The 23923-nt window shown below is 48.3% G+C and overlaps 1 protein-coding gene across 1 annotated transcript; it reads left to right on the top strand.

Moving 5' to 3' along the window:
- The first annotated feature begins 3274 nt into the window (after nt 1-3274).
- Nucleotides 3275-17708, top strand: LOC123097223 (uncharacterized). The gene is made up of 3 exons (XM_044518934.1): nt 3275-3661; nt 3751-4090; nt 17577-17708. The coding sequence occupies exons 1-3, from the start codon at nt 3288-3290 to the stop codon at nt 17706-17708; spliced, it is 846 nt and encodes a 281-aa protein (XP_044374869.1). The 5' UTR covers nt 3275-3287.
- The last annotated feature ends 6215 nt before the right edge of the window (nt 17709-23923 follow it).

Raw genomic sequence — 23923 nt, 5'->3', positions numbered from 1 at the left:
TTGCTGCTAAGCCCCATTGAGTAATTTATTTCTACAAATTTGTGTTCGTGTTCGTCATTTATTTATAGAAAATGATTGTTGTTAAAAATAATAAGAAGTTTTTGATTTTTTTGGAATTTACTGTTCATCCCAGTGCATCTGCCAGTGGGAGCGCAAAATCCATGTCCCGCAGCTGGTCCCTTGCTTGACTAGGTATCGGAGAGTTTTGAAAGTGGTTATTGTTTGTTGCATTATTTCTGCCTCTACTGTTTTTCAGCACAACTATTTTTGCCTATAATATCAATTTATGTTCACTTCTTCAAAATGTCACATGTCGACTATGTTCAATTTCTTTGGAGTAAAAGATCACCTTACTGCAAGAAAGTTGTTGCATGTTTTAGTTAATTTTTTTAGAAGAGTAGAATTGCGCAAGTTACATCCTGAAGCATTGCACCAAAGGGTAGAATTTACAGAAGATTAACACGCTGCTCTGTGACTCAACAGCAGTAGGGTGGGTTTGCGATTTTTTGGCAAAGGGGAGGGGAATGGACGGGCAGGCGAGCGTGTACCTGCAAAGTCGTGGTCGTGCTTGGCATGGAATGCATTTCTGTTCATTGTTCATGTGAAGATGGGAATCAAATGCACTTGAACGTTTTGTAGAAAGAGTGTATTATTGCGTAGATTGTCCCAAGTAGTGAGTGGTCAATGATCAGAATAGTGAGTGCCATGAACTGTGCAACTAATCATTAATGTCATTTTTTTATAGAAAGACTGTAAGGAAACCCCTTACAGTATAATTGGTGCAACAACCCCAAATTATGAGTACCATGCTTTGAAATAATTGGTGCAACAACCCCAAATTATGAGTACCATGCTTTGAACCTGGGTGGGTGGAAAGGCATCAGCCCCTTCCCACCACTAGGCTATGCCTTAGTCTGCATTAATGTCATTTTTTATTATTTAGCCGCGTTCAGCCTTTCAATATGCTCTATATAGATTTGTGGCATTTTGTAGTGATTAAGGAGAGTTGTGATTTCACTAACAGAGATGTGAATTTGAGGGAAATTCCAGCACCGATGAATCTGTGGTGGGTGAGCATGTTACCAGCTGTAAAAATGTAGGAATAGTTTTGGTTTCCTTGTTCTGCCAAAATACAGAAAATTTAATACGCGATCCGAGCCAAATTAATTGAGGCATCTCTAGTACAACTTTGGAGGGAGTACCGCAAATATTCTCATAGATTACTACAGGATGGGGTGATAGATAGAGCACGGGTCGCTACAGCAGAAAGAAGCTGTGCCTGCAAAAGGGTCTCCTGCAACTTCAGGAATGAGCTGTGCCTGTAAATTCTCATTCCAATGCGTGCATGCAGTCTGCAGCTGGCTTCGAAAAGACTGACTCTGTGCGGCCAGCTAACTGAGCTGGAAACATTTTCGGAATGTGAATGCCAATCACACTATGGTGTGTTGCTCACTGGCACTTGCCAGTGAAGCACTCGGACAAATGACCAACAGTAGTAAGTGTTAAGATTAACACTACTCCCTCCGTCCTAGTTCGCAAGGCAAAGTTTTCAAATATCTTGGCCCAAGGTGAATTTCCATTGGCTTTGATTTTCCACGTAAAAAACCGCCCGATCGCTGCATGCAGTGCCAATCTCGCGCTCCTTCCTCTGCCCCGCGCGCTGTTTCCGCCTCGCACGCTCCTTCCTCCTTCGGCGCGATATTTTCCCCTTAAATTTTGCTATCGCGCCCAGATTTCTTTCCTAAACCAGAGATTTGATTCCGCGCGCAAGGATTTCGTTCCAAACTCAAACGAAAGCAGCGCCCAGATTTCTTTATATAGCCATGGACTTACGGAGACGAACAGCCCAGTCTAGCGCCAATCTCATCTCCTCTCCTCCTCGATTTCATGGCGTCGGACGGGGGAGACGAGGGACATCGTCGTCCGCCGCCTCTTGGCCTCCGAGGCCTGACTCGCGATGCCTTCCTTCCTCGTTCCGGCGATGGCGGCGGCCTTCCTCCACTTCGTACTCGTCATGGCGGCGGCCTTCCTCCACTCGGTCTTGCAGGTCGAGGACCACTGCCGTCGTTCTCCATTGGGACGGCTGCCTCTACACCGGTGTCCAGCCCCAGCGTCGGAGGGAGACGCCGCGTCGGTCTGTCGCGCCCACCTCGACCTCCTTCTCCAAATCAGGCAGGCTCGTCGAACTGGGCCACCTCGCCGGGCGGGAGCGGCAGTGCAAGCGCCGCCGGAAGGACGTCCTCCTACGTCGGCTTGAACATCATGAACGGCTCCATCTGCGTCGGACCAAATTCGTCTGTATTCTGCACGAGAGGTACGTAGTCCTTCTTGCCTGATCAGGATATGCTGTCACGTTTGCTGTTGTTTTAGTTCTTTCTATGTTGTTTCGTTCTGAACTATCTTTCAGTTTGGGGAGTCAGGTTCTGTGAGCCGTGTAATGTACGTACGTAGATCTTAGCTCTCCATCGATTGTGTGAAGTGAAGAATAAAAGGCCTTGGTCAGCCACAGCATGAGAGACGCTATGTTTTGTTAGGAATAATTTGTTCTGTGACTGTGATATCCTTGCATACTCAAGTGTACAAATAATTTGTTCTATGTAGACCGTACCAGTGAGTTTGCTGCATCTACTAACGGCAGAGAAGGCGGCTGGCGTGGCGCTGGATATAATCCAAATTTTGAGAACGCTGACGAGTATCCTCCACGCCCGGAACATGTAGAAGCACCTTCTGCAAAAGAGATTGATTTGAGTAGGTTTTTCATCTCCAACTCAACCATGATTTGTTTTCAGTTTTGTTTAGTAGCAGCATATTTGGTTTGTGCTTATGATTTGTTTTCATGTGTGTAGATGCTTTGGCTAACAAGAATAACAGAGAACAGTACACTGTCGAAGACAAGCGTAATATTTACGCTATGCTGCTTGCTCGAAATGGAGAGCGTGGAAGGTTAAAGAAGGGGGTTTTGGATTCTGTTGTACGTGATGGAAATTGTTCTCGGAGGTGCGTGAGTAGGATTTGGAAAGAAACGAAGTCAGGAGGTGTCATTAACTCTATCAAGAACAATTTGAAGTTAAAAACGGGAAGGAAGAAAATGAGTTTGGATATTGAGGCATTAGAAGCCATTCCACCTGGTGAGAGGACCACAATTCGACAAGTTGCTGCTGGACTTAACATGTCCAAAAGCACAGTTCACCGTAGGTATGAAAAAAAAGCATTAGTTCTTACATTTCGATGATGACCGAAATCATGATCAACTTTTCTTGTTTCTGTCTAGGTTGAAGGAGAAGGTAATGAGACGAGTTTCAAAAGAACTGAAACCTTCATTAACTGAAGCCAACAAGAAGGCACGTGTGGCGTATTGCCTTGAGAATTTGGAGCCAAGTTCATTGGAGGACAATCCCACTTTTAAAGCTAGTTTTAACAAGGTTCATTTGGATGAGAAGATCTTCTACCGTACAAGGAAGACACAGAAAATGTACTTGAGTCATAGAGAGGAAGCACCAAAAAGAGAATGCAAACATAAAAACCACATCCAGCAGATCATGTTCTTGTCGGCTATGGCAAGGCCAAGGTATGATTCTCAAGGAAATTGTGTGTTTGATGGAAAAATAGGTGTGTGGGCATTTGTTGATTGGGTGCCAGCTCAAAAGAAGAGTGCTAACAGGTAAACTACCATGATGTTCTTTTAAGCATGATCTACATCAAGTGTGAAATTCGTTTGCTAAAGTAACATCTTTTTTTCTTTCAATGTAGAGGGAGAGGAGAATGGGAGCTCAAGCCTTCATCTTCGGTGGACAGGAACAAAAGTAGGGAGTACATTGTGCAGTATGTACTGCCTGCTATAAAGGAAAAGTGGCTTGAGAGTGATAGATGGAACACCGTGTACATTCAGCAAGACAATGCAAGAACTCATGTTTTAGCAAATGATCCCATTTTTGCAATGGAAGCGGCAAAGGGAGGTTGGGATATCAGAATTGTAAATCAACCACCAAATTCACCTGACTGTAACATACTTGATCTTGGGTGGTTTGCCTCCATTCAATCTATGTTCCATAGGAAAATGCCCAAAACCCTTCCAGAGATTGTTCAGAAGGTAGCACTCCATTTTAGCTATGCAACTTCTTAATATTTGTGCACAGCGACCTAACTTCATGTTTTTTCAATTGTTCCACATGTTAATGAAAGCCTTGCTCAGTACCCACATCGTAAGCTTACTAGAATCTGGTTAAGCCATCAAGCTTGTATGAGGGAAATTATTAAGCACAAGGGGTCGATGCACTATGATACACCTCACATGAAGAAAAAAACATTAGAGGCTAGGTCTACTGTCGGTCCGTCTGACGGTTGATAAAGATTATGTTGACGCTGCCATTGAATATTTGAACTCACCTTAGGAGGAATGAGTGTTTTAGTTTATCACTGGAACAGTTGCACTTTGTTGTTTAATCGCAGCAACAAAACTCATGTGATCACAAGAATTGGTCGTGCTCACTATACAATGCCCGCCCATGACTGCACATTCTCAAAGCATGGTGTACAAATGTTGTGGTCATTTTAGATGAGTACGTGAGACAAGTATACTAGGAAAAGGCCTACTAGTGGCGCACCAGTTTTGCCTAGTAATGGCGCACTACTGGTGCGCCACTAGCACCACGCCACTAGTATTTTTTACTAATGGCGCACCACTGGTGCGCCATTAGTATCTGGTATACTAATGGCGCACCAGGCAGTGCGCCATTAGTATAGGCCACGGTGCGCCATTAGTATGCCTCCCAGGGGGCCATATTTACCCATGTGCCTAGCCATACTAATGGCGCACCGCGGGGTGATGCGCCATTAGTATCCTTTGGCATACTAATGGCACACTGCGGGGTGATGCGCCATTAGTATCCTTTGGCATACTAATGGCGCACTGCGGTGTGATGCGCCATTAGTATCCTTTGGCATACTAATGGCGCACGTTGGGGTGATGCGCCATTAGTATGTATATTAGGGATTATTATTTTTTTCTTTTCTGATTTTTGCACAGATTACAAAATATATTATTGGACAGAATATAAGCAGCACCACACGGCAACAGCAGATTCATCGAATACAATAGAAGATTAGTCTCCGAATCCAAAAGACCGAACAAAGTTAGAACATTACAAGTCTCGAGACCGCGAGTAGCGAGTTTGTCTTCACATTACAAGTCAATATCGATCATCTAAACTACCATCACATAGAAGAGAGCTGCGGTCATCACGATGAGCATCATCGCGATGAAACTGGTCTTCATCCGGTTCCTCCAACGCTCCCTCCTCTCTCCCGCTAGATAGCGCGCGTATCTAGATTCCGCCTCCGCCCTAGTGGTGTACCCTTTGTAACTGTTACCGCTGAAACGGTGAACCTGTCTCCGACACTCCTCCCAGTCGTCGTAGACTCCGGGAACCTTACCCTTGTACACGACATACGACGGCATCTCTATGCACTAGCCAAACAACAGACAATACATAAGCAATATATAAGTATGCAACAAAAGGATCGGAAGAGAAAAGCAAGACATTAATAGCACGATTCATGGTCCTACTAATAAATAGCATCGATTACATCTAAGTTGAACGACTGTCCAAACCAAAGAGACATACAAGTTCATTAAAGTTTAATTACAACATGAGCTAATCAATGTTTCAGAACTACACATAGCATCACTACTTTCGACTCGACTCATGGGACCGGAGCGTGGATGAAGCCGCCGTCTGTCGTGATGGTCATGAAGTCGCGGGCGTTGTCAGCCTGCATTTGTAGCGTTGTGTCTATCTCACTGTTGGACGGTTGAAATTTGAGGTAGAACTGCCCCGAGGTACGAAGGACATCTTGATGGATGATTTCTGCAAACTCCGACTGGATGCGAAAGAATTCTTGTCGGATGTCCGCGTCCTGGATTGCCGCCAAGCTTGCGGCCCAATCTTTGAGATTATTTGGTAGCAGAAGGTGATTATGGTCCCGTACGATCGCCCGCATGTGATGGAGGGCGTAGTAGGCATCCTTCTGACCGCCAGGCGGCTGCTTGACGCAGGGGAACGTCGTATTGTGGGTGAACACGTGCCTGCCGTACCTACGAGATGGCCTCTTAAAGGTGCCTCCAGATGCGGCGTAGCCGGGGAGAGCATCATCAAGAACTTTCTTGATATTTGTGTAGTCTATCTTGGAGTCACGGTCCGGGTCGAAATACGTGGCCATGGAATATTTCGGGCTTAAGAGGATGAGTGTGCAATGTGTGTCACTGCACAGAACACAGAATGTTAGAAAAAAAGAACGATCGAAATCTAAGAAATCATATGTTACAGGGTGGTTAGGAGATGACTTACTCGGGAAAGTAAGGCACGAGGAAGTTATCCTTATCTGGGTTTGCCAGAATGACGCCTTCGAGGTGTGAACTCGTGACTTGCCGGTCCCCAGCGCTTCCCAAGATCTTGGCACGCATGTAGAAGGGGTCGACTATCACAATGTCCGGGGTCTTGTCTCTAATGATCCGCATCTCCATACTCAGCGAAAACAGCCGAACGAAGGTGTAGTGCAGCGGATGAAGGTTAAGTATAGCAAAGATGTCATCAAACCGCATGACGATCGTACCCCCAACGACGCTATCCACAAAGCCCTTGCCCTCTGGCACCTTGGCCACGAAAACCGGGTATGCCACATCATTCTCTCTGAGACGCCGCTTCTCCAAAGAAAGAACACTGTCATGGAGACTCCGCATAGCACCGGTTGCTGCATTGAGCATATTTGTCGGTAGCATCGGCCTACCCGCCACATGCACCCTCCTCGAGATATCCTTAGGTGAAGGTGGCCCGTCCTGAGCACGGATCGTACTCAGTGCCAGCTGGCTCACACTGGCGCCCTTGTTAGTCTTTCGTTTCCATCCCTTCTTCCTGATCTGCTGTAATGGGATCGAGTTCTGCTCGCAGACCGCCTTCTTGAGCGTGTTGGGGCTGATAATATTTGGCACCTCAGCTATCTGAGGCTCGGTGAAGGCGGCAGCTGGAGGTGTCTCCTGAGAACTGAACGCCAGACGATGCCTGTTGCAATTGGGTTTCTCCGCCGTACCAGCTAGATCGCGGTAGTCTTTTCCAGGGTTGGGTTCTTGAGAAGGAGGCCCGCAGAACTCGTCACCGTACCCATGTTCGGCAAAGTACTTATCGACGTTGGAAAATGTACGGCCGTCGTTGTCGTCGTCGTCCGGATCCTGTGCCATAGGGATGTCCGGTAGCGTTGCGGCGTTCTTGCCATGGCTTGGCGCTGGCACGACTGGCGGTCTTGTCTGTGGGGTGGTGTCCCCCGCCCCCAAACGAATCTGGCTCTTCGGCCAAAGCAGGGGCCAGCTTACACAGGCGCTGAGGGTCATCACATCATCTTCGTCGGCCCCAGCGGGTCGAACCGGAGGTAACAACTCGTCGCAGCCTGGCAGCACCCGAACTAGTTCAACCCTATACAAGGTGGGTGGCATCGGATTACCGTGGAACACGCGGTTGCCCGATTGAACGATTCTGCCCTTGGCGACATCGACCAACTCGCCGCCCACGAAGTGCAGGAGAGTGCAAGGAACATCGGTGGCGCCCTGCGAAAACATGTAGGGCGTCAGGGATGCCCAGTCAAAGGCAAGGAGATGAAGTCATCGGCCGAGAGGCTTAGTTACCATGATGCCGTCGAGCTCGGCTAATGTCGAGGCACCGCCAACGGCGGGCGTGCGCGTGCAACTGACGGAGGGGCCGCTTGCTGGCGAGGTGCCGGCCGGCGTACACCCGGGTGCATTAAGGTCCAATGCCCGTGCCGGCGCCGGAGACACGAATACCGCCTCCGCCAGAGACACCAATGGCGCCGCCTGCGCGTTGTGCGAGTTGCTGGCCGTGAAGCTGGGAACCGGGGGAGGCCCCTGTTGGCCGCCCGCAATCCACGTCGTCAGCCCCTGAATCAAGGTAGGCACAATGGCGGTGAGCGTCGTTCCCAGTTGTTGTTGCACTTGCTCTTGGACAATCTCCGGAATCCGCGCCACTTGTGCCTTGAGTTCTTGAACCTCGCGCGACTGGCTTTCCGAGCTGGTCTTTTTCTCCTTTCGCCCACCAGCGGTATAGTATGACGACCATTTTGTGGACAAGCCTTTGCCGGCCACACGACCAGCTGACGACGGCTTACTGAGCTTATCCTTGTTTTTCATTACGTTCAACGCCCTATTTAAAGGGGTGTCAAAAGGGGAGCTCTGAGACGACCCCGCGCTACTGCTTTCAGCCTCCTGCGGAAGGAATGTGAACCATTTAGAAATTTGGCTTCATTAATTAGAATGCAACCATATGGAGCTAATTACGCGGGGGTGTATTCCTTACCAGAACAAGCTCAAGCGCCCTGGTCTTCGGATCCGTGGTAAGCTCCTTTGTTACCGGGTCCTCCTTGTACCGGGCCCTGACAAAGTTCCTGGTCTGCTTGTCACGTAATTTCTCGAAGCGGGGCGGTAGGCCTTGCTCGGCACGCTCCGCGTCCTCCTTGTCCCATATAGGCTCCGCCACTCTGTAACCGTCGGGACCGAGTTGGTGGACCCCTAAGTTCAACTCCCGCATTTCTTTCCCCCACTGACTTGATTCGGAGGTTGCGCTGCTCTCGCACTTGATCTTGAACTCCTTGTAGTCATCTTCGCTCATCAAAGGATATTTTGCCTTGATCTTCTCATAACTATCACCTTTTTCAATCATTGCCTTCACCGTGCTTCTCCATGTAGACAGGGCCGTGCTCATCCTCGTGAGGGCGGCACTGTTCACTTTATTCCCTGAGAGGCGTGTGTTTGCAAACTCAGCGGGGAACTTGTATCGTTCGTGCAGCTTCGTGAAGAGGAGGCTGCGCAAATTCCCTCGGTCCTTATGCCTTAGGTTCTCGGTGTTGATCGAGACGGTGCTCCGGAGAATGCACCCGAGCTGAACCGAGTACCCCTTGACTACATGTTTGGGCACCGTTGGATGCCCGTCGGAGTTCACTTCAGTAAATTCCTCCTTGACGGTGCCGAGCACGTTCGGGCGCCGGTCCTTCCGTTGCCTCTTCGGTTGGCTGCCATCTGTGCGTGCGCCGCCATCATCAGTGGTGGCATCCTCGGCGGCACCATCAGTGGTGTCATCCCCGACGCCACTAGGGGTTGTGTAGTCAGGATCGGTGTCTTCCGCGGCGGCGTCCTCATAGCGGTGAGGTTCTTCCTCCATCTCCTGGGACAGCTCCCAGAATTGCTTGCCGCCCGAACCGCCGGCCTCATCGTTGTGGGCCATGTTTCGCTCTAAATAGGAAAAAAGTTTGGTCAAAAAGTTGGTTATTGTCAAGGAACAAGATCATGGTCTCATCATTTAGGGTTTGTCGACACCGAGGCATCCTAAAAGCTAAGCTTTTATCATTTAGGGTTTGTCGACGCCGAGGCACCCTAAAAGCCTAAGCGTACATCATTTAGGTTCTCATCGACACCGAGGCACCCTAAAAGCTAAGCTGGGAAGGAGAATTCTAAGTTGGGCCTAATCACTTGGCTCTATTGCCACCTATGGTTTAATGCAGCAAGAATAAAGGGGCAGTTGATCCTACTTAATTAAGTACTAAGATACCCCGGCCCATGCATTAGTCGCAAGTACCCCATATGTCCTATTTTTAGCAAAGTCATGCTAAAATTCACGGAAAATTTCAGCATGACCTTTGCTGAAAATAGGACATATGGAGTACCCGAATTTGCCGGAACGGAAGTTAATCGACATTCCGGCAAACTCAAGGGCCTCTCAGGGTACAGCAGCAGCATCACAAGTCCAAGTAGTACAGCAGCAGCATCACAAGTAGTACCAATGAACATATAGTCCAGCAAGTTGAAAAAGCTGAAGTTCTCAGCATGAAGAATCACACAACACAGCACCTACATTATGATGATACATTTGGAGATTGCACATACAGTTTTCACATAAGCATAATTGTTCTGGAGATTGCACATATAGTTTTTGACAGCACAGCACCTATGACAGCACATACAGTTTTTCACATTTGGAGATTGCACATACAGTTTTCACATAAGCATGAAGAATCACACAACACAGCACTTATGGCAGTTTTCACATACATGAAGTTCTCAGCATAAACATAATTGTTCTGGAGATTGCACATACAGTTTTTGACAGCAAAAATTCAGAAAATGCATTTTTGTCAGTAACACAGAAAACAAAAACCATCAAAAAAATTGGGTACATATTTGGGTACCTCTATACAATTTGGGTACCTCTACAAGGTGGTGTATACAAGGTGGTACATATTTGGGTACACAGAAAACAAATACAATTTGGGTACATAAGTGTTAGACATTTCTCTAAATAGTATACAAGGTGGTGTAGATCTCTAAGGAGCTGCATTAAAAGGGAAGGGCGTGCGGCAAGATGCCATCAAGCTCCCAGCAGCAATGGTCACAAGTGACAGGAGTTGTGCCATCCACTAGAATGAGCACTTTTAATTTTTTGCTTCTTCTTTTTTTGAGATAGAAGCACTTTCAGTCTCAGAAACAAAGATCACACATCTTTATAAAATCAACTTTACAGGAAGTATTCGTGTAAGGAAACATTAATAAGTATCTAAGTGTTTTCAGTTCATTTTATACAAAAGACAAACAACAACCCTTTTCTTTTGCACCGGAAGAAAATGCTAGTACTATGTGATAAGCTTTAGAAAATGGAGTACTTATAGCAACTGTGTAGGCAATCAATCCAGGCTTCTCCTGGTGATCCAAAGCAACAAAGAATAGAAGAAAAGCACCAATATACCAGGGAATTGCAGCCAAGAAGAACCCTAGTAAGAACCTTCAAAACAAAACCAACCTAAAGTCTTTAATATGGATTGATTGTGCTTTCATTTTAAATTTGCAGGTAAGAACAATGAACTTATAGAAACTCCTTAATATGAATATTATATCGATGATAAAAGAAGTGAGACAAGAAGTGTCTGCAGCCTTGAGTAGATTCCCGGGACCTGAAGGTTGTTCACCCTGCTCATATCAAATATTATGTTGTATTAGCAGCAAGTAGACAAGCCTCCATACATCAAGCCCTAGTTATCTTATGCCAGTAAATATAAAATAAACAAACTTAATAGGTGGTTTATTTTTACTCTGCTCTCACCCTCCTATTGCGTAGTTACTGTGTTCCCAATGTCAGTGAATTTGCAGTCTTCAAAGATCAGAAAGTTGTGCTCTTCAGCAATCTTCAGAAAACAATTTAAGAATCATCAAATAAAAAACAAGCAATATAAGAACCAAAATCTATTGAGTAGTTCTTGTGCTCATCCAGTAGCAACATCTTTCATACATGATCAGTAGTCATGTACCAAATTTTTATTTTAACTGAATTTGCAAATCACCAAGAGCTCTACTAGTTTCAGACTAGATTTACAGAAACTAGCTGCCTTAAGATTGATAACAACAGAACCCACTAGCTGCCTTAAGCATCTCATCAAAAAAATAACAGGAGGGGATCCCTAACTACAAGTATGCTGGTAACTAAAATCAAGCAGGAAACCTTGGATGGCTGCGGCGGCGGTTGCGGTCTGGCGGCAGGTGGGAGGAGACGGGGCGACAGCGGCGAGGCTTTCTGGGCTCTGGGGGAGAGGGCGAGGGGAAGCGAAGGCGAGGGAGGGGGTGGGTGGGTGCGGCGAAGGCGAGGGAGGGGGTGGGTGGGGGCGGCGGAGCCCGGGAGCTATGTCGGCGTCGGTGCAGCGTCGTGCTCGCCGGAGGTAGCCATGGTGGGAGGAGCCAAGAAAACCTAGGGGGAAGGGGGAGGGGAGGAGAGGGGAGGAATCACCTGTGGGAGAACGGCAGGCTGCCGTAGGAGAACACCGACGTCGAGGAGGCTGCGGGCAGCTGCGCGTCGAGGAGGCGGCGCGTCGAGGAGGCGGCGCAGTGGGTCGGGGGATGGGGGAAGGGAGGGAGGGGACGTACGTGCTGGGGCGGGGCGGCGAAGGAGCGGCGGGGCGCGGGGGCGGCGGCGCGGGGGAGCTGCAGTGGTGGGGGCGGCGGGGGTGGAGTCCGGCGGGGGTCGGGGCGGCGGCGTCGTGGGTCGGGGCAGCGCGCGGGTGGATCTTGGCGAGGGAGAGGGACGAAGGGGAACTTGCGAGGGAGAGGGAGGAATTAGCTATAGGGCGGAAACTTACTAATGGCGCACCACGAAGCGGTGCGCCATTAGAATTTTTTTATATATAGCAATGGCGCACCCACGATCGATGCGCCATTAGTAAACTTTTTTTATATAGCAATGGCGCACCAGCCAGAGGTGCGCCATTAGTAAACTTTTATTATTATTATTTTTTGTTGCATGTAATAATTTTTTAGAAAATGAATATGAATATGAAACAGTAATAATTTTTTATAAAAACAGTAATAATATTTATGAATATGAAAAAATCATCAAATTTATTATTTGAAAATATAATCAAATTTGTTTTTTTTTGCAATTTTAGTTGCATTCATTTGTGACGGTGGAGCGGGCCGGGGAGGGTGCGGGGAGGGTGCGGGGGTCGGCGGCGGCGGTGGAGCGGGGAGGGTGCGGGGGGTCGGCGGCGGCGGTGGAGCGGGGGAGGGTGGGGGGTGCTCGGCGGCGAGGGGGATCTGGCGAGGGGGGATAGCGATCGAGATGGAGGGGGATCGAGATCGAGTGTCGACCTCATGAATATTCAATATTTTTTCATATTGAATATGAAAAAATATTATCAAATTTAAAAAATATTCATGAATTCAAAAAATGCCCATGAAATTTAAAAATATTCATGAGTTCAAAAAATATTAATAATAAACATAAATAAATATTCATGAGGACACTAGAACAGAAGAAATATCATTTCAATATGGCGAAATACAATCGAGAAATGGAGTTCTTAGCTAGCTATGTGTTCACAATCTTCTTACCCTTATTTTTCGTTAATGGAGTTCTTCTCTTGAACGGACGTCCTTTAGGTAGGGTGGTCCTGCTTTTTCTTGTGGTGTATGCTGATACTTCATCGTTGTCGTCATGTTCCATCTTCGGGTCGCCGTACTTGTCGAAGTCTTGCTCATTGGCAACTCCATCCATTCCGATGATCTTCCTTTTGCCTCTCCTCACGACAACATGACTGGGCTTTGACGGGTCAGTAATGAAGAAGCATTGGTCCACTTGGGAAGCCAGTACCCATGGCTCATTTTTCGCGGTGACGTTCGCGCCTGCGGTCTTGGATTTGGCTTCGGCTATAACCATGGTGGTGAAATACCGGTCTTCTTTTATGACGCTCTTGGCCCATCTGACACGGAACATCGGGACCTTCTCTCCAGCGTAGCTCAGCTCCCAGATCTCCTCGATCCTTCCGTAGTATCTGTCCATGTCGTTACCGGTGTAGGATCCCATCGTTACCCCGGAGTTCTGATAACCATCGCTCTTCATGTCCTTGTCCTCGGTGTAGAATGTGTAGCCGTTGATATCCTACGCCTCATACGTCATCAGGTTGTGCTCGGCGCCCTGTGACAAGGCGAATATGAGTTGTTCTTCCGCGGAAGAATCCTCATGTAAAGGGTGCGACAGAAGCTTCTGCTTGAACCAACGCGTGAAACATGAGTTGTGCTCTTTGATTATATCTCCATACGTCCTCTGTTGGCCTCTGTCATTGTACGTCTTCTCAATAAACGTTTTGTACTGTACCACCCAAGGATCGACCACGTCTATGTGTTGTAGCGCGACTAGGTTTGCTCTTTCAAAGTCGGCGAGTCGACCATCGAAGTCGACATGCATTTCACGGCGACCCTCACGGTGACCCCATCCAGCGAGCCTGCTGAGGTGCCTGTTGACGGCAGACCAACGGGTTTCTCGTTGCCTAGATAATTCGTGCAGTAGGAGATGTACTCTTCGGTCAGAAAGCCCCTGGCTATGCTTCCCTCTGGACGTGACATGTTGCGAACGTATCCTTTGATGACACCATTCATCCTTTCGAACGGCATCATGCTGTGCAGGAACGTCGGCCCGAGTTGGATGATATCCTCCACGATATGGACCAGCAGATGCACCATAACATCGAAGAATGCGGGAGGGAAGTACATCTCAAGCTCGCATAGTATCACCACGATCTCTTCCTGTAGCCTTCTGAGTTGCCTCACGCCAACCGACTTCCGAGAGATGATGTCGAAAAAGTTGCATAGGCCAAATAGCGTTTCACGGACGTGCGCGTCCATGATCCCACGGATTGCAACTGGAAGTATCTGCGTCATCAGCACGTGACAGTCGTGAGACTTCATCCCGCTGAACTTCTGCTTCGCTGAGTCTAGGTATCTGCTTATCTTCCCCACGTAACCGTAAGGAAGTTTTACTCCTACGAGGCAGGTGAAAAACTGATCGATCTCCTCCTGATTTAGAGTGAAGCACACGGGAGGGAAGTCATTTCCGGTCTTCTTGGCCTTTTTGCCTTTGCGACGACTTTTCGTGTCCTGCTTCGCCTCATCATCATCATCATCATCATTAGCGTGAAGCTCCTCCCTGATGCCCATTGATTTCAAGTCTGCCCTTGCTTTCGGCGCATCTTTGGTCCTCTCTGGCATGTTGAGCAGGGTACCAAGCAGACTCTCGCACACGTTCTTCGTGATATGCATGACATCAAGGCTGTGAGGCACACGGTGGATCTTCCAGTACGGCAAGTCTCAGAAAACAGACCTCGTTTTCCATACCTTCAGCAGTGGCTCTGGCGCCTTTCGCTTCTTTCCCGGCTCTGGCGCCTTTTGCTTCTTTCCCGGCAGTGGGCAATCTTTCCAATTTTTCAACAGCTAGTCTATTTCCTCGCCGCTCCTCGTACGCGGGCGTCTTTGGGGTTCGATTTCACCATCGAACAGATCCTTGTGTTTCCTCCACGGGTCATCGTCGCGAAGCCACCTTCGATGTCCCATGAACACGGTTTTCGAAGACCCGGGATCTCTATCTAGCTGGCGATACGTTGTGTCATCCATGCACCTGACGCATCCAGAAAATCCGTGGACCACCTGCCCCGCGAGATATCCGTAACCGAGATAGTCGTGCACCGTCGTGAGCAGTGCGGCTCTCATAGGGAAATATTCTTTCTCTACGGCGTCCCACGTATTGGCTGGCGTTTTCCACAGCGTGTCTAGCTCCTCTTTCAGCAGCCCCAGATACAGATTGATGTCGTTCCCTGGTTGTTTCGGCCCTTCAATTAGCATACTCATGTGAATGTACTTCCTCGTAATGCACAACCAGGGGGGAAGGTTGTACATCCACACAAACACAGGTCAGGTGCTATGTGTGCTTCTCTGGCTGCCAAACGGATTGACTCCATCGGTGCTCGCGCCCAGCACGATGTTCCTTGGATCCTTCCCAAATTCTGGTTGTTCGAAGTTCAACGCTTGCCACTGGCTCCCATCCTTAGGGTGACTCAGCATCTTGTCTTTTTTATTTATCTCCGGATCATTTGCGTCATCTTCTCTCTTCTTCTCCTCCCTATCCGCGTGCCAAGCTTTGCTACCTTAGGGTCCGCGAAATACCGCTGCAGACGAGGAGTGATCGGAAAGTACCACACCACTTTTCAAGGAGCTTTCTTCCTCTTCTTGTATCGAGTGACGCCGCACACCGGACATATGGTAGACTCCGCGTGCTCGTCCCGATAAATGATGCAATTGTTCATGCACACATGGTATTTCACGTGCAGTAAATCCAGAGGACACACGATTTTCTTCGCCTCCTCGAAACTGGTCGGGCACTTGTTCCCCTTGGGAAGACGTTCGTGCTAGAATGACATGTTCTCGTCGAAGCATGCGTCGGTCATTTTGTGTTTTACCTTCATCTCCAGAGCCATGAGCGTTACTTTCAGGCGGGTATCCTCGGGCCTGCATCCTTCATACAGTGGAGTAACCGCGTCTATCTCCAGTTGATCCAGCTTGGCTTTCTCTCGGGCGGCAGCTCTTGCGTTATCCGTCTGCTTGAGAAGCAGCTCTTGAATATGAGGGTCCTGCACCCAGCCCATCGATGGTCCATCGTCGTCTGCTCCGCCGGCATCTTCATCTTCATGATCATGCCCTTCGTCTGCTCCCGCATCTTCCTCATCATCATGTGCGGCATCTTCTACATGATGACTGTGTACAGCATCACCGTCGTGATCATGTCCTGGAGATTCTTCGTCTTCTCGCCCGCCCGAGCCGCGGTGGTTGTCTTGCTGCCCATCCTCATTTCTTGCCCGACCCCATGGACGACTTCATAGTCATCTTCATCACCTTGCCACCGATAGCCATCCATGAAACCACGCAAGAGCAGGTGGTCCCGCACCTGCCCGGAATCCGGGTCCGCAATAAGGCTCTTCAGCTTGCATCTTCGACACGGACATCTTATCTCCGTCTCGTTCTTTTCAAGCATCTCGGCATTCGCGGAGCTCAAAAACCTATTCACGATGCCTTCGGTCATCGTGCGGACCATGGTCGCCTGCGGGGTAGTGCAAAACGATATTTTAGAACCAAAAAAAAAATTGGCATGACTTTCCCTAAAAATAGGACCAAAAAGAATGCATAGTGCCAAAATTCTCGCCGAAACGGAAATGAATCAACATTCCGGCAAAATATTGGCAACTATCGCATTTCAAATACCGGTACCTGCAAACACAAACATATATGCAACACCACAAACATATGCAACACCACAAACATACATAGATCTAGCTAGGCCATAAAAAGTGCATGTGCACGTTGTTCGAGAGGGAGAACAACATAAAGATAGCTTCCCCCTTACTTACCTATCAAAAAAAGGTAATTTAACCACTTAATTTGGATGAATTTATGGTGCAAATGAGGTGAGGAGGAGGAGGCAGCCGAGACAAGCTTGGAGTAGGAGGTGGAGAGAATGAAGTGGGGAAAGTGAGTGGGTAGGTGTGGCTGTCCAAAATATCTAGCTCGTCCCAGGTTACTAATGGCGCACCACCACCTAATGCGCCATTAGTACCCTGGTTACTAATGGCGCACCTGCTGGTGGTGGCCATTAGTAGTTTTGCAAAAAAAACACTAATGGCGCACCAGGGAACAGTGCGCCATTACTAGTTTAAACTAGTAATGACGCACTGTTCCCTGGCTGCGCCATTTAGTAGTTTGCAAAAGAATAAAAAATAAAAAAATATGGTAGTGGGCATGTGGCTGGGCGCCATACTAAACTAATGGGACTGGCCCTGGTGCGCCATTAGTATGTATGGAAAAAATAAAAATGTATTTGTACTCATGGCGCACCGTGTGTTGGGGCATAGTGGCGCCATTAGTGTCTTTCACCCTAATGGTGCACCAGCACATGGTGCGCCACTGCTATATAGCAATGGCGCACCACATGTCTGGTGCGTCATTAGTGGCCATTCAATCTATAGCCCTTTTCCTAGTAGTGTAATTAACATTTTAATTAAGGGATTAATCCCTGCTGGTAATAACCGTTGGCGGTTGCTTTCTGCAATTGTTGCATCGGTTCCGTCCGCCCCTTGTAAACGCCTGTTCCAGTGCTATATATAGCACTTCATCTAATGCAGAGAATATAATTTGATCTCAAACACGTTTTTAGCATGCTCTCTGGCGGAGCGATTTCACGACGAGGCTCGTCCGCGGCAATGGGGAGTTCGAAAAGGATGGGTGTGAGCAGCTGGGCACCGCCGGGTACGGGAAGTCGCAGCTGCGAAACTGCGGTGAATTGTAGAGGAGGGGTGGGGAGGCATTTTATAGGGAGTTAGAACGATGTCGCGGTGGAGCGGTGGCGCGTTCAAGGACGGTAGTGCGCGGGCGGCGGAATGATGGGTGGACGACAGGAATCTTCGAGGGAGAGTTATTAGGAAACATCCATGCAAATCCTTTAATAAAAAATTAGATGAGACCTTAATTGGTGTGCCGCACTCTGATTGGTCCGATTTTTACTAGAAATAACTCAATAAAATAGGAAAAAATAATACTAGCTAGGTTTAGTACATTTAGAATTGTCTGCTGCCACAATGGGGATCTAGTGTGATATATGTCTATTGTTTCAGACGTGCAGCCACCACAATAAGCAACACCTGTCTGAAATCCCCTCCTATAACAACAATCTTGTCGCTAAAGGGAAGAGAAGCTCGAGAGCTATCTTCCGCGGAAAGGACATTTCTCGTGCTTCTGCCCACAGCTTGGAGAAAAGTATGTTTTTGGTCCCTCAAGTTCCCCAAACGTATAGACTTGGTCTCTCAATTTCTTTTGGTATACATTTGGTCCTTCAAGTCTCAAAACCGGATAAGTTCGGTCCAAAACCAGATTTTGAGTACGTTGACCGGGTTTGACCACGTTGACCAAGTTTGATCGATGAACGATAAATTCAAAACAATAGCAAACAAATTAAAATAACTGAATTTTCATGCCAACCAACATGCTTACGTGCGCTAGATGCCTGTAAATTTTCATGGTCAAATAGCATCTGAGGAGCTCTAGCAAAGTATCAAATTTTGGCTTTTCTTGTGAGCCAAATTTTTTTTTCACGAGCTCCTCGAATGTCGAAATACCACAAAAAAATTCACGCACACAGCGCACCGAAGCATCTTGATTACCACTAAATTTCAGATTTTTTTTAAATTTTCTGTTATTTTTATGAATTTACTGTTCATCAGTCAGGTCAACATGGTAAAACCCGGTCAAATGTGGTCAAACTCGGTCAACATGCTCAAAATCTGGTTCTGGACAAAACGTATCCGGTTTTAAGATTTGAAGGACCAAATGTATACCAAAAAATCTTGAGGGACCAAATCTATACTTTTGGGGAACTTGAGGGACCAAAAACATACTTTTCTCCACAGGTTATAAGGATACTTGACTAGCTAGAGAAGACAATAACAAACTTATTTATTTTTGTCACGTAATCTAGAGAAGACAATAACAAAAATATGTATAGTGAGTTATTTCTTAGTCTTATCTTCACTAACTAGATATCCCTAAATATATAGCGAGAGATGTTTTTGCTAAGCGATCATCTCTTAACTAAAATTGATATCTCTCGCCTCCACCTCAACACTTATCTACTCAGTGGCGGAGCCAGCTCGGCCGGAGAGCCAAGGAAAATACACAAGGTTCCTATCCACCGGCTGTTTGCCCTTACAAAATGAGGATTAGCTCTTCATTTGCACTACTGTTGAAATGGTAATCCATGCTAGGGCCCGGCAGCTGCCCGGGTAGCCGGGTGATAGCCCCGCCAATCCAAGCCCATCCACCTCCTCCCTCTCTCGCTCCAGCGCTCTGCTCAAGCTACGGCGCTTCGTCATGGTCCGGAGGAAGATCACCTACTACGCAATGCTCACGCCAGAGCGCGGGTACGAGATCCAGTAGGAGATCCGGGCAAGACAGGTCGCGCGCGCTACCCGCATCCCTGCCGGGCTGCCTCCGGACTCGTCGGAGCCGGAGAAGGAGGAGGAGGAGGAGCCGGGGGAAGAGGAGGGAGAGGAGTTGGCTCCAATGGAGGTGGAGGAGGCGGAGCAGCCGAAGCTGGAGCTATCGGAGCAGGAACTGCCGAGCTTCAACATGGAGCAGGCGGAGGCGGAGTTCGCCGTAGCCCAATCGGAGGACATGGCGGAGCAGCAGGCCATCCTTGTGACGCCCTCGATTCAATCGTACACTAATCATACACGCAAATGTGTACGATCAAGATCAAGGACTCACGGGAAGATATCACAACACAACTCTAGACACAAATTAAAATAAAACAAGCTTTATATTACAAGCCAGGGGCCTCGAGGGCTCGAATACATAAGCTCGAATACACAAGAGTCAGCGGAAGCACTAATATCTGAGTACAGACATAAGTTAGACAAGTTTGCCTTAAGAAGGCTAGCACAAAAGCAACATCGATCGAAAAGGCAAGGCCTCCTGCCAGGGAGCCTCCTAACTACTCCTGGTCGTGGGCGGCCTCCACGTAGTAGTAAGCATCGGCGGTGGCATCTGGCTCCTGGGCTCCAACATCTGGTTGCATCAACCAGAAAGAAGAAGAAAGGGGGAAAAGGGGGAGCAAAGCAACCGTGAGTACTCATCCAAAGTACTCGCAAGCAAGGATCTACACTACATATGCATCGGTATCAATGAAAAGGGTTGTATCTGTGGACTGGACTGCAGAATGCCAGAAGAGAAGGGGAAAGCCTAGCCTATCGAAGACTAGCATCTTCAACATCTTCCGCGGTCTTGCAGCATTAAAAGAGTACAAATCAACATAATGTAAAGTAGTAGTAGTGTTATCAACCTCGGCCAGAGATCCTTTCTCAACTCCCTGCGAGAAAGCAATCCCAGAGCCATACTATCCATTTCTCATCTCAAGTATCCAGTTCTAGTTGTATCGATCGGGATACAACTCCAAGTGTCCGTTACCGTAGGACAGGCTATCGATAGATGTTTTCTTCCCTGCAGGGGTGCACCAACTTACCCACCACGCTCGATTAACTCCGGCCGGACACACTTTCCTGGGTCATGCCTGGCCACGGCCAAACAATACGCCGCAACCCGACCTAGGCTTAATAGAGAGGTCAGCACGCCGGACTAAACCTATGCCCCCAGGGGTCATGGGCCATCTTCCCGGGAACTCCTGCACGTTGCGAGGGCGGCCGGAAGCAGACCTAGCCTCCCTTATACAAGAGCAGGCGTTCCAGTCCAATCCGGCGCGTGCCGCTCAGTCCCTGACGTCTATTAAGCTTCGGCTGATGCATATGACACAGAACGCCCATACTATGCCCACGTAATGGTTAGTGCTATCAGGCCAGAGGCCCCTCGGATCAAATATCCAACTCGTAGTGGATTAGGAACGCACGGTAACAAGCAGAGACTCACGAAAGATGTGACCCCGTTGCGCCATCTCGAGGACTTGCAGCAAGGGCTAGGAATGCCCGGCCACGCCTCGTAATTATCTCGCGGGCACCCTCCAGGTCAACCCGTATCCACATCACTCGCGGGTACCCCTCAGGGTCGACCCGCCTTTCCAAGTAACAGCTGTAAAGTCCAAGTATCAGTGTGTCCAAACATCAAGGGGAAAACCCGAGGAATCACCCCCGGTGAATTCCACTCGATGTAATCATCAAGGTGAATGTAAGAGGAACCACCCCCGAGGTTCACACTTGAGGGGTTGCATGACATAGTCGTATCGGAAGTGGTTAAGGAGGAAATCACCCTCGATGACCACGACCGAATAGCTACACTATAGGGTTAACATCAGAAGTGCTGAAGAGGTCTCACCCTCAGCACTCGATAGTCACCCAGTAGTGTCGAGCAACTAAGGAGAAAGTGATGTGCGGTGTCGGGGCCTGGTCTCCAATCCCATTGATCGGGTCTTCGATGATGAAGCAGGGGCAACAAGGACAAGGTGGGGGTCACTGATGGATCACTAACCAACCTATACTAAGCAGTTTAGGATAAGCAGGTAGGTAACAATAAGCAGGTTACAAAAGCAGGCTATGCATCAGAATATGAGCAATCAATTACAGTAGCAAAATCTAATGCAAGCATGAGAGAATGGAATGGGCGATATCAGCATGATCAAAGGGGGGGCTTGCCTGGTTGCTCTGGCAAGGAGGGGTCGTCGTGGACGTAGTCGATCACAGGGGTGGAATCGGTCTCGGGGTCTACCGAAGAGAAGAGGGGGAAGAAACAATAAATATAAAGCAAACATAACATCACAAAGCATAACATGGCAATATGATGTGCCGGCTGTTGGAAATATGCCCTAGAGGCAATAATAAATGGTTATTATTATATTTCTTTGTTCATGATAATTGTCTATTATTCATGCTATAATTGTATTGTCCGGAAATCGTAATACATGTGTGAATACATAGACCACAACGTGTCCCTAGTAAGCCTCTAGTTGACTAGCTCGTTGATCAACAGATAGTCATGGTTTCCTGACTATGGACATTGGATGTCATTGATAACGGGATCACATCATTAGGAGAATGATGTGATGGACAAGACCCAATCCTAAGCATAGCATGAAAGATCGTGTAGTTTCGTTTGCTAGAGCTTTTCCAATGTCAAGTATCTTTTCCTTAGACCATGAGATCGTGCAACTCCCGGATACCGTAGGAGTGCTTTGGGTGTGCCAAACGTCACAACGTAACTAGGTGACTATAAAGGTGCACTACGGGTATCTCCGAAAGTGTCTGTTGGGTTGGCACGGATCGAGACTGGGATTTGTCACTCCGTGTGACGGAGAGGTATCTCTGGGCCCACTCGGTAATGCATCATCATAATGAGCTCAATGTGACTAAGGCGTTAGTCACGGGATCATGCATTGCGGTACGAGTAAAGAGACTTGCCGGTAACGAGATTGAACAAGGTATTGGGATACCGACGATCGAATCTCGGGCAAGTAACATACCGTTTGACAAAGGGAATTGCATATGGATTGATTGAATCCTCGACACCGTGGTTCATCCGATGAGATCATCGTGGAACATGTGGGATCCAACATGGGTATCCAGATCCCGCTGTTGGTTATTGACCGGAGAGGCGTCTCGGTCATATCTGCATGTCTCCCGAACTCGTAGGGTCTACACACTTAAGGTCCGGTGACGCTAGGGTTGTAGAGATATATGTATGCGGAAACCCGAAAGTTGTTCGGAGTCCTGGATGAGATCCCGGACGTCACGAGAGGTTCCGGAATGGTCCGGAGGTGAAGAATTATATATAGGAAGTCCAGTTTCGGCCACCGGGAAAGTTTCGGGGGTTACCGGTATTGTACCGGGACCACCGGAAGGGTTCCGGGGGTCCACCGGGTGGGGCCACCTATCCCGGAGGGCCCCGTGGGCTGAAAGTGGAAGGGAACCAGCCCTTAGTGGGCTGGGGCGCCCCCCTTGGGCCTCCCCCCATGCGCCTAGGGTTGGGAACCCTAAGGGGGGGAGTTCCCCCTTGCCTTGGGGGGCAAGGCACCCCTTCCCCCCCACTTGGCCGCCGCCCCCCCTTGGAGATCTCATCTCCTTGGGCCGGCGCCCCCCCAGGGGCCTATATAAAGGGGGGAGGGAGGGCAGCACACTACAGCCTTGGGCGCCTCCCTCCTCCCCTGCAACACCTCTCTCTCTCTCTCTCGCAGAAGCTCGGCGAAGCCCTGCCGGAGAACCGCTACATCCACCACCACACCGTCGTGCTGCTGGATCTCCATCAACCTCTCCTTCCCCCTTTCTGGATCAAGAAGGAGGAGACGTCGCTGCACCGTACGTGTGTTGAACGCGGAGGTGCCGTCCGTTCGGCACTCGGTCATCGGTGATTTGGATCACGGCGAGTACGACTCCGTCATCCACGTTCATTGGAACGCTTCCGCTCGCGATCTACAAGGGTATGTAGATGCACTCCCTTCCCCTCGTTGCTAGTAGACTCAATAGATGCATCTTGGTGAGCATAGGAAAATTTTAAAATTATTCTACGATTCCCAACAGTGGCATCATGAGCCAGGCCTATGCGTAGTTACTATGCACGAGTAGAACACAAAGCAGTTATGGGCGTTGAGTTTGCCAATTCTTCTTGCCGCTACTAGTCGTTTCTTGTTTCGGCGGCATTGTAGGATGAAGCGGCCCGGACCGACCTTACACGTACGCTTACGTGAGACAGGTTCCACCGATTGACATGCACTAGTTGCATAAGGTGGCTAGCGGGTGTCTGTCTCTCCTACTTTAGTCGGAACGGATTCGATGAAAAGGGTCCTTATGAAGGGTAAATAGAAATTGGCAAATCACGTTGTGGTCATACATAGGTAAGAAAACGTTCTTGCTAGAAACCTACAAACCACGTAAAAACTTGCAACAACAATTAGAGGACGTCTAACTTGTTTTTGCAGCAAGTGATATATGTGATATGATATGGCCAGAAATGTGATGAATGATATATGTGATGTATGAGATTGATCATATTCTTGTAATAGGAATCACG

Source organism: Triticum aestivum, chromosome 4D (genome assembly GCF_018294505.1).
Source record: "Triticum aestivum cultivar Chinese Spring chromosome 4D, IWGSC CS RefSeq v2.1, whole genome shotgun sequence".
NCBI lineage: Eukaryota > Viridiplantae > Streptophyta > Magnoliopsida > Poales > Poaceae > Triticum > Triticum aestivum.
Note: the sequence above shows the minus strand (reverse complement) of the source record. Positions and strands in the feature narration are given on the sequence as shown.